At 39.1% G+C, this 11,574-nt stretch overlaps 1 protein-coding gene across 2 annotated transcripts in view; it reads right to left on the bottom strand.

The window, feature by feature from the left end:
* Nucleotides 1–836: 836 nt before the first annotated feature.
* TENT4A (terminal nucleotidyltransferase 4A) overlaps nt 837–11,574 on the bottom strand; it is a 44,154-nt gene continuing 33,416 nt past the window's right edge. The window contains exons 7-13 of one of the 2 annotated variants that reach the window (XM_038770500.1): nt 8,130–8,343; nt 7,069–7,195; nt 4,474–4,574; nt 4,150–4,325; nt 3,028–3,186; nt 1,975–2,139; nt 837–1,452 (exon numbers count right to left, since the gene is read on the bottom strand). In XM_038770500.1, the coding sequence (XP_038626428.1) occupies nt 1,267–1,452; nt 1,975–2,139; nt 3,028–3,186; nt 4,150–4,325; nt 4,474–4,574; nt 7,069–7,195; nt 8,130–8,343 (1,128 nt within the window). In that variant the 3' untranslated portion in view covers nt 837–1,266. Of the gene's footprint in view, nt 1,456–1,974; nt 2,140–3,027; nt 3,187–4,149; nt 4,326–4,473; nt 4,575–7,068; nt 7,196–8,129; nt 8,344–11,574 lie in introns of both variants that reach the window. The other variant, XM_038770499.1, reaches the window with a different exon arrangement.

Genomic DNA, 11,574 nt, shown 5'->3' on the forward strand with positions numbered 1-11,574 from the left:
TGCAATACATTAAAAGATACCTCTTACAGTGCTCTGAGCTGCCGAAGTATTTTTTATATATTTGCTCTTAACAGAACGAATGCATACTGCTATACAGATTCCTTAATAGAATCAACATAATTCCTTTCTCCACATTCCTAAAACTGGGAACCTTTTTCAGTAACGATATTCAGACCCAACCGACCATTACAGGTTACATGACTAAAACTGAAGCATTCAGAGTTCACGACTGTATTTTTCTTTTTCGGTTTTGTAACATGACAACCCTTCACTCACCCTTAGAAAGTTATACTTCTGGCACTTTAAATGCTGGATTTTTTTGTCTAGTTAAAAAGGAAAAGAAATAAAATAAAACAGAACCGATTGCTCGCAGCAAGACAACTGATAAAAGGCCAAACAAAGGAGCTAACGGGCAGAGGAGCTTAATCCCTTCATAAGGCCATAAACCAAATCTGCCCTTTTATTGTGAATCAAGAAGCCTCAATTTTTACCAAAAGGGGGAAAACAAATAAAAAAAATGAAAACCCTCATACGATGTTTGGAACAATGCTAATCAGAAAACCTGCCAAAACTATGTACCCAACTTAGAAAATGCAACCTGGGAAAGGATCAAAGTTTGTTTTTTTTTTTTTAAAAAATTCCTCCTCCCCTTAAATATAACTTATGTGGCAATATGAAATTAAATTAAAAAAATTCTGAGTTATTGCACAAATTAAAAATTTTCAGTATTTACAGAGCAAAAGAGATCTGAAATTTGAAAACAACAACAACCAGGAGGGCAAAAATTGTTTGTAGTCTCCCAACTGTACCTGCTGGGGCAAAAGGAAAGGGGGAGAAATGGGGGTGGCAAAAAAAAAAAAAAAAAAAGAAAAAAAGAAAAGCCAGGGGTTGAAGTTTCCTTTTTGACAAAAATAAAAATCAGTAACCCAAACCGCAAAGGAACATACGCAGCCAAAGCTAAAAAGCCAAAGCGTTTCATGTTCTTGCAGTTCTCTTTCCAGAGCTGCTTCGGCACTGAATGAATAATCCTGGGAAGGCAGAAAACCACTTCCATGTTTAATAAGGCTTCACAGATAAGCACAACTACTTCTTCTTTAAGATGGACTTGACCACCACACAAAGAAACATGCAAAATTATCAGCCACAGATATTTCATAATACCCATAAGCTGATGTGCTGAATGCTGGTCTCAGTTCCCCAGTCTGGTGTGCAACGTCACTCAGCTTCAGTCTGTAAAATGGGGGTAGATGACCGTGCCGCGAGCCATTATCTGCTGAGACTGATTGGCAAACTGTCTCTCATATGTTTTTTTCTTCTCCAGCCTGTCCGGTTGTACTGGTGATGCCCTCTGTTCCCCACGGGCTGCCTCATGCTTCCGCTGCCGACGGGACTGTAACCATTTCCTGGGTTATGATTGTGTGTTCCTTTCATGGAAAACTTCATTCCATTGTGCTGCTAAAAAGATTTTTTTTAAAAAGAGCTCAGTTTTGCAAACAGTCCTACAACAACGAAACAAGCTGGCGTCAATTATTTAGAAAGATTCTAGTCACCATAATAATAGTATTAGTTAAGCGCTTACTAGGTGTCGAGCACTGTTCTCAGCGCTGCGGTAGATAAAAACGACTAATTAGGTGGGACAGCCCCTGTCCCGCGTGGGGCTCACAGTCTTAATCCTCATTTTACAGATGAAGTAGCTGAGGCATGGAGAAGTGAAGTGACTTGACTTTAGACAGAGGGAAGGGTAGAAGGAAGAACCTAAATCTGAACTCAAGACTCAAGTTTCCTAATTCTTGAAGACCAAACAACAAATGAGCATTCAGGGAGTTAAGAAGAATCTTCACGGGGGGCGGGGGTTGATGACCACGTTTCATAACAAAGGTTACATCGAAGAACAATCCCCTTAAAAGGAAGGAACCTCTGAAAAGGTGGCTTTGGGGTGAAACGTCATCAACACAGAAACTTGTGAAAGCATACCTTGTGATACAAGTGGGGGCTTGACAGTGGGTTAGGAGATGCAGAGGGAACAGCAGGAGAGGACAGGTGGTGAACGGCTTTCAGAGACGGCGTTCCTTCGATACCAACTTGTCTGCAGGGGAGCGGCGGGACGCCGATGGTAGGTGGAGGAATAGTAAACCGCGTCTAAAGAGGAGACAAACACGACCTTTCAGTGGTATTTTGAACGCCTAGGATGATGTGCCACCACTCGTTCTTCACACACCGGAGCCAACATTTAATATTAAATGGATTTAGTTCACTTTTAGTCATCAATTATAATAGCTGAAATAGCCAAAGGGTATTCACTACGTTTTTCCTACCGGCATCAATATTTTGTACAGTGAACTCTGTATCATCGAAAACGTCAGAACTGAAGTGTTCCTAGACTACCCAACACTTGGCGAGGAAACGCTCAAAGCACTTTGAAGCACTTAAATGATGCCTTTATGGTTAAATGTTCAAAAATAGAATCTGATGGAATCATTTTATTCTTCCTTCAACAGGCTTTTGTGGGCAAGTTTCATCTATACGTACACTCTCCTGACAATTTGAAAACCAAATTAAAAAAATAAACTGAGGCGTTCCGTATTTCATGTAGACTGAAAAATTAAACTTTTAAAAAGTATGCTAGAAAATCTTACAAAAAATTCACCAACTCACAATATGTTTTAAATTGATATTCAAAAGACATTAACAGTGGACAGTGATCACACGATTATTGAATGTCTCACTTTCTACAAAGAGAACGAAGATAAAACTCACACCACTATTAAACAAGTCTGCTTCTTGAAACCAAAATGTGATCAAAAAAATATTTAATGTTCCTGGAGGCTTAGGGTTTCCACTGCCCATTCAACATATCAAATCTAAACAAATTCCTCCAGTATTTACAAAAGGACTCAGACATTTTTCCTTCAATTGGATCACAGGCATCACTGGGCCGCGTTTCTAGCATCAGCTTGATTTCTTAATATTTTGGATCCATTTGGCTTGCCCGGTTTAGGATTATACAGCCATAATAAATGACATTACCTGATTATTGGTTGTCATTATCAAAGTCCTAGCAGGTGCTGACTGAGGTTTACCATTAGGCATTTGCAATGCTGGAGGTAAACTGGCCATAAGCTGAGTTGGTGGTTGCAGAGTAAATTGGTAAACATTAGGAGTTGTGCAAGGAGGCGTATCAGAATCCTTTTAGAGAAAAAGGGGAAAGGGAAAAGAGCTTTAGAGATGAAGTTAACTTAAAAACCAAGTAATACCAGTGCATACAGCTCGGTTTAAAAATTCCACACCCAGTCATGGCTGACTGCATAAAGATGGCAATTGCAGTCATTTCACGTTCTGCTGAACAACTGACAAAAACCAATGAGAAAACAATATACTCAGTTATGCCACAACGCCTAATTTCACAACATGGTTTGGCTAAAACACCACTGGGGAATTGGGGACTTTTTTCTTCCAACAACACTGGTCCGTTTGGGCTCCGTCAACCATGTTATCAGAAGACACTGATTGTGATCAACAAATGAGCTCTTGCAGGGTAGGAAAACCAAATGCATAAGGTGTTACAGATGGATGTGGGTCATCAGTATAACCTGGAGAATGAGTTTGGTCTTTGTATACAAGCTCTTCCTTCCGAGAAAAAGAATGGGGGTCATTTTGGGGACTGAGTTTCCAGTTCAAATCTGGATTGTTTTTCATAACCATGGGTCATCTCTTCCAAATAAGTACAGGAGTGAATATTATTTTTAAAATATGGTGACAAAACTCAATCACAATTATTGAGTGCTGACCGTGCGCAGAGCACTGTACTAAATGCTTGGGTGAGTACAGATAACAATACAATAGATTCATTCCGTGCCCACAATGAGCTTACAGTCTAGAAGATAAGTAGGTTTAAGTCTTTATAATGATTTTTGGTACCAAAGACTAACATTCCAATTGTCTTCATAATTTAATGAGGCCCGGAGAGGTTAAGCTTGGAGATAAACTATAAGAATCAACTTCTATCTCTTGGAGAGCACACTATGCAATAGTTATCCTTTTTGACACTGTACAGATGCCCCCCTGCCCCAAAATATAAAAGAGCAGTGAATTGTTAAACATCTTCTGATAAATTTAACTGCAACACAGATCATAATAGAGTCAACTTACAATATCACTTCCAGACAGTGAAGACACAGAAGAAGCAGATGAACCAGAGGAAAGAGGTTGGATGCTGCTGGTCAAAGATAAAGTCAAACGCTGGCTATAGGGTGATTCAGTGTCTCTGTTTTGTTGCTGTTCCCCATTACAAGAAGTGATTTGCTCTTTCATTTTAATTCGATTATCTTAAAAAAAAAATGAGGACTTATCAAATAATGCTTCTCAATTAATTCCTTTTCCCCATGGATCTTGCCCATTTCCAGAGCGAATTAGTAAGACATTCAAATCATATTGAAAACATGGGAATAAGACAGAGGTAAAGAGAATTCTTACCAAGATCGGGTGACAAATTAATTTTGCTTCCCCATTTCTCTTTGATCCATTCTCTGTAATCAATCACTTCTTGGGTCACTTTGATAATTCTACCTAGTGTACTAAGAAAAAAGTTTAGAGGTCACTAAAAACCTGAAGCCAAAATTAGCTTGTCTCTTTATTAGTGTTAATTTATGCAAGAGAATGTTACATTTAGCAAGGTGGCCCGTCTTGCTAAAGAAGATACTACATGAATAATGTGCAGTTTTAGGACATCATCTTGATTTCTGGTATCGAGGGCAAAGGAAAAGCACCCAGGCTAGTAACAAACCTTGGAAGAGGCGACTGGTGTGGGTAGGAAGAGGAAGAGGCAAATGGGTATTACATTTACATATAAAGAAGGTATCCAAATATATACAACTTCATGTCTCAGACACTGAGAGCTTTAAACCCTGTAACATTCTTAACCTGAACCGGTTGTGAAGGTGGGTTAATTCAGCAATTTAATAAAGACTAAGTCCTACTCTTTGGGTTTAATTTCCCTCCATAATTGGTAGGGGAGAGGGAAGATCTTTAAAATTACTTTTGCACACTGCTACTCTATAAGCAAAACTCAATGGGATTATGCTGCATGTTCCCTCTCTCAAACCACCTCAATTTGAGTTTAAAAGGAAAAATAGAAAAAAAGTTTTTAGCAATGCAGAAGACCTCAGGTCTCAGACTGAAACACTAGTTGTCGCTTCATGAGTCTTGACTTTAAGCAAGAAACTACTGACTGAAATAAACTCAAACACACCAACTGAAATTTCCCATGATTAAAACTGTTAATTTAAAATTAAATTGAGCCAGTACTCAGAAGTTTGGAAATCTTTTGAAGATGTTAGCTTCTCAAATACCTGAAAATATATTAAACGTAAACACAATATGTTTAAGTGAATGGTAATCATTTACTTGTTGTTTAAGTAAATTCATTCATTCAATCGTATTTATTGAGCGCTTACTGTGTGCAGAACACTGTACTAAGCGCTTGGGAAGTACAAGTTGGCAACATATAGAGACGGTCCCTACCCAACAGTGGGCTCACAGTCTAGAAAGGGGAGACGAACAAAACAAAACATGTGGACACGTGTCAAGTCATCAGAATAAACAGAAGTAAAGCTAGATGCACATCATTAACAAAATAAATAGAATAGTAAATATGTACAAGTAAAATAGAGTAATAAATCTGTAGAAACATATATACAGGTGATGTGGGGAAGGAAAGGAGGTAGGGTGGGGGGGGATAGGGAGGGGGAGAGGAAAGAGGGGGCTCAGTTTGGGAAGGCCTCCTGGAGGAGGTGAGCTCTCAGTAGGGCTCACCAATAACCAACTGTAATATTGGTGTTAAAAACGGAAAGATGGATTTTCTCTGCTACAATGAAATTCTATATTTATGTTACTGTGTTACAATTTCACCTTTTTTCAGTCTTATTAAATTTTCATTCATGCTAACATTCATTCATCCACATAAATCACCATCAGTGATATTTTCTGAGCACTTACTGTGTGCAGAACATTTTACAAAGTGCTTGGGAGCGTACAATGCAACAGTTTCAGTAGATAGAACAAAAATGAATTTCCCATAATTGATATTCTTCATGAACATAAGTGATAGAAGTGGGACATGTGAATATTCAACCATGGAATAATTTATATTAGTGCCAGATTACATCCTAATTTCCTACTACAGCAATCCCCAGATTTTTAGCACTCCTTCACGATAAAGCTACTGAATTTTCACCATGCTCTATTTTAGATAAATTTACCTCACTTTTTCTTGGGGAATCTCCACTTTGGCTCAACACAATTTTCATAGACCCAAGTAAGAACTAACTGAGGAAAAACAATAATTACTTGCTCCTATTTGCAAAATTTCCCAAAAAGCACAATAGATTTTACAGTGGAAATTGTGCATTCTGACCAACTCAGCACTTAGGTCAGCTTTTTTATACCCCTCCTCCCACTACACTAGTACTATTCCTTTTCCAACACAGAATCATTAGATTGCTTCTTCTACTGAGAATTTGGATCCCTGGAGACTCCACTGGCATTCTTTATACCACAAGAAAACTGGAAGCAAGGTGATCCAGGGAAAATGACCCCAACAAGAAACGAACACCAGTTCTACCAAGGTTCCAAATAATTCGATAGGTAAACTTTACCTCCTCTTTCCTGCAACCAAAAGTGAATGACCACCTGTCTACATGTTTTGTTGTCTGTCTCCCCATTCTAGACTGTGAGCCCGTTGTTGGGTAGGAAATGCCTCTGTATGTTACGGACTTGTATTCCCCAGCACTAAGTACAGTGCTCTGCATACAGTGTAAGCACTCAAAGACGATTGAATGAATTGAATGAACGAATGAATGATGAGGTTGAGGGTAATCTGAATTTGTGCAGGGTACCTGTAATATTAACCTTAAAAGCAATGTCTTAATCTACTAAAACTGTGTGTAAATAAGCAGTGAATTTCATAAACAAATTCCTCTATAGCTCCCCTGATACTACAGAGGAACTTGCAGCCTTTATACACAACTAGGTAAGTTTCAGAAGTGTCTATCGTATCAAGAACTCAATTACCTCTCAGAATCCCTGTTTGGGAACGATCTCGCAAGTGGAGACACCGCATGACTGAGAACAATGTAGGCATAATCAAAGACTTGCTTCACTTGTATGGCACCATAGGAACTTCTGCCCACATCATTTCCTATAATGGGATGGACAGGTATCAGGCTTACAAAACATTTAAACTGTAACCCAAAAAGCATTGATACTCATTTGAGCTTTCAAATCAGGATAACTTCCAGTCTTCCAATTTCTCAGATATTAAAAAAAAAAAATACATTAACCATGATAAACATTTTATACTTTTTATAACTTTTGGTGCCAATCTGATGGCTACCAGTTTGGGGTATCAATCAGCACAAGTGAACTCCTAATTTTCAGTTATCCAATGTGTCCACTTTCTACTGCTATTTCATCGCCATCTAAAATACACTAAAGAGGCACTAATGTGAAATGAGTATTTTTCAAACAACATTTTTCGCAGTGAGAGATTTTGTAAATCCTTAACGGATGAAAACACTACAAAATTAATGCAGACTTGAAGCCTAAATTACAGCAAAATTACTCAAACCCACAGTAAACACATAACCTACTCTTGGCACAATGAGGTAATTCTGGCACAGAGTGTTTTAAATAGTAATTTTGATTTAAGAAGTTCAAATAATAGAGATAGTATCGCATGAACACCTGACGTGCATCAATCTAGCATTAAATACAAAGGATCAAGGAAGATATACTGCATATGAATATGCATATGACCTGTCATAAAACTTTATAAACACCTCCATATCGAGAAGGTATATACAATGAGTTCTCATTTAAACAATATACAGATGAAGAATGATGTGATGGTTAATCAAAAATACTTCAGCTAGGTAAAATACACTCTTAAAAGTACCAAAAGTAGAACCTATGAAGTATTAGAAATGTTAACTCATTCTGAATCTCTTCCAATTCAAGCAAAGTCATATTATGTCTAAATTTTAAGGCAGAAGACGATTGTCTCTTTCCGTGGTGGGCCACTTCTACTTCCCCTGAATTTTAGGAAGAAATTAGGAGTTATCAACGAATCTGACCTGGCAGAAGAGGATCTTCAATGCACAACATGGATGGTCTATACCCATTGGTCATGGCTTTCATGATTTCTTCTTTGGCGATGTAGGCACCTCCATTTTTTATTCTAATACCAGTTTTCAAGTAATTAAAATTTCTTCCATACAGTTCAAAAAATTCTACTAGGAGCATTCCAAGGTTTTCATCAGCTCTTCTGGCATCAATTCTTGGATGCAACTGCAAAAGCAAATGCACGCTATTTATATGGGTAGAAATTAATTTTCTAAAAAATCCCTACACTATATAAAAATTCTAGTGAAGAACTGGCTTGGATTGTAAGGATGCATGTCTATTTGTTATTTTTTTAAAGTATTCTGCCCCCAAAAGAGGGCAGCACTAGAATGCAATGTGAAGACTAAAGTAACTTAAAATACATCAAAACAGAGATTTCAAGCCTGCATGAGAAAGTGAATGCTCACTTATAGCCTATTATATGCACAGCAATTAACGCAATCTTCTACATTAGCTATTAATTTTGGGTCACCTTACTATCACACCCCTGAATTTTTCTTTGAATGACAAATTTCAAAGCACCTAGGCAACCCTGTCTTGGAAACTATATAACTGGGAAGAAAAAAATACACACAGATATATTTATAAGAAATAAAGGACTGCCCTGGAGGTTTTTCTAAGCAATACTTTTTATGTGGAAAATAAAAAAAATCCCCTTCAGACACGATCAACACATTGTTATATAAATTCTCCCCTCTCAATACTCCTTGAGTTTTAGGATAGATGCCCTAAAGCAGGGCTGTTGAATTATGTGTTCTCCAAAGTCACAAAGAAAGTCTATACAACACACACACACACTCTTTTAGAGCCTTCAGGTTTTCAAGATGTGCCAACATGGCTTACTTTTCATTACTTCTGAGGTAAAACAGTCAACTTAAAGACTTTTGTTGAAAGTCCAAGGAAGTAGTTCTTTCACCCAGGCCCCACCCCGCCTTTTTTATGGTCTCCGTTAAGCATTGTGTGTACCACTGAGGTACTTACAACCTAATCAGGGACAGTCCCTGTCCCACATATGGCTCACGGTCTTAATCTCCATTTTACAGATAGCTGAGGTAGAGAAAAATTAAGTGGCTTGCCCAAGGTCACAAAGCCGACAAGTGGCAGAACCAGAATCCAGGTCCTTCTGACTCCCGAGCCTGGGTTCTATCCACGAGGCCCCACTACTTATCACTAGGCCACTGGACCCTTCAACTGGGTTCAAAGAGTTCATTCATCCCAAGTCCAACATAAATATGTAGCCTCTGAATACATTCACATGTCCACATGTAGAGCATTTTTGTTAGGAAAAGGGTTTAGTAATTATTAAACCAGGCCCATGGGTGGGGGTCCTAGAAGGGCTTGGTTCCAAAATATGGGTAAGATCTAAATATGAACTGCAACTGACCCAAAATTTAGAAAACCTCACTTACTTAATCATGCATCCTTCCATCTCCAACATTCCTACCTACTCATATTCTCCAACCCAGTGACACTTACCAGGCCTCACTCACAAATATTTATATTCCCTTCTGTTTCTTAGGCACAAGATGCTTTGCTCCTCAAACTCTTTCCATGCGTCCATCTCCTTATCCCACCCCCTTTCCGCTTGTCCTTTCCTTGAATCCCATTCTCATGAGCATTTCTAGTCCACAATCCTGAGGTTGTGCTTCCACTTTCCCTTCTTGTCAACTGGTTTGTCTGGTTTTTTTGTGTGTATCTCCCTTACTAGTTTTTTCCTCCCCTCATGCCACTTTTTTCTGTCCTTCTTCCTGATGTTTTTTTTCTTGCATCTTTCATATTGACAGCTATTAAGCCTCAAAATAATATCTTATGAGTTCTTGGGGCAACTCAATTCTCCAAGAATTCAGCTCCACAACAGAGCCTTACATGCACTTGCCTGGGGTGGTGACAGGGAGAGAAGAAGAATGTTTAGGGGTTCCAAGTACCTCATTACAATGGTTACAGTGCTGCTGTACATATGTGTCTATATGTATAACTATAATTCTATTCATGACATATAGCTATATATAGTTCAATGAATTTACTGAGCACTTACTCTGTGCAGAGGACTGTACTAAACCCTTCGGAGAGTACCTTAAAACAGAGATCACAGACAAGTTCCCTGCCCATAACAAGCTTACAGTCTAGCTTTTAGACTGTGAGCCCAATGTTGGGTAGGGACTGTCTCTATATGTTGCCAATTTGTACTTCCCAAGCGCTTAGTACAGTGCTCTGCACATAGTAAGCGCTCAATAAATACGATTGATGATGATGATTGCCTTGATCAAACAATGGTAATTACTGAGCACTTACATGCAGAGCACTGTATTAAGCACTTGGGGTATTCTAAAGTCTACAGGGAGAGAAACATTAAAATAAATTACGGATGGATATGTGCATAAGTGCTGCTGGGCCGGGGACACCATATCAGCCAAAAGCTCCTTGTGGGAAGGGAACTTGCTTATCAACTCTATTATTCTGTACTCTCCAAAATGCTTAGTACAGTATCCTGCACACAGGAAGCTCTCAATAACTACAGTTGACTGACTGATCAAAGTACTTAATATTACGTACAGAGGCAACACAAAAAGGAAGGACAACTAGGGGAAGTAAGAGCTTAGTGAGGGGAAGTACTCTTGGAAGAGATATGTTTTCAGTAGGGCTTGGAAGATGGGGCGAGTCTGTCGGCTATATAAGGGGAGGGAGTTTCAAGCCATGGGACGATGTGGTCATGGGGTCAGCAGCAAGAAAGATGAAATCAAGTTACATTTAGAGAGTAGGCTGGTGTTAAAGGGAGCTAAGAGTGTGGGTTGGGCTATAGTAGATCAGTGAGGTAGGAGAGAGCTGATTAAGTACCTAAGAGCCAATGATAAGGAGTTTCTTTTGGCTAAGGAGATGGATGGGCAACCACTGGAGGATTCTCAGGAGGGCAGAGATGTGGACTGAGAAGTTTTTTTAGAGGAATCATCAGAGCTGCAAGAGGGAAGTATGGAATGGAGAGAGGAGAGGAGGCAGATGTCAAGTGTTGGACTAAGCGGGGTAGTAGGAGGGAGAGAAAAGGGCAGATTCTAGAGATGTTTTGACATTAGAACCCAGCTCTGGGGCCATAAGTTTTACAGCAACAACTGCTGACACACATATGCACTGGTCCTGAAGTGACACTAGAAGTGACTAGATCCCATTCTAGTCCAGGCAGATGCTGAGCCTTAAACATGTCCCAGTTTTTAAGGTTCTCAACTTGGTCAAAGTGCTCAAGAGATAAAAGCTGAGCTAAGAAAAGGACTGGAGGACACCCTACAAAAGAAGATGACTGTTTCCCAATCCACCATGCTGCTTCTGGCTACCTCAGGAGACAGGGGCTATGACTTCAGTCCTTGAGGTGACCTGGCAAGGGCCAAGATGAGAGACACAATTACC

The sequence above is a fragment of the Tachyglossus aculeatus genome, chromosome X3 (genome assembly GCF_015852505.1).
Source record: "Tachyglossus aculeatus isolate mTacAcu1 chromosome X3, mTacAcu1.pri, whole genome shotgun sequence".
Taxonomy (NCBI): domain Eukaryota; kingdom Metazoa; phylum Chordata; class Mammalia; order Monotremata; family Tachyglossidae; genus Tachyglossus; species Tachyglossus aculeatus.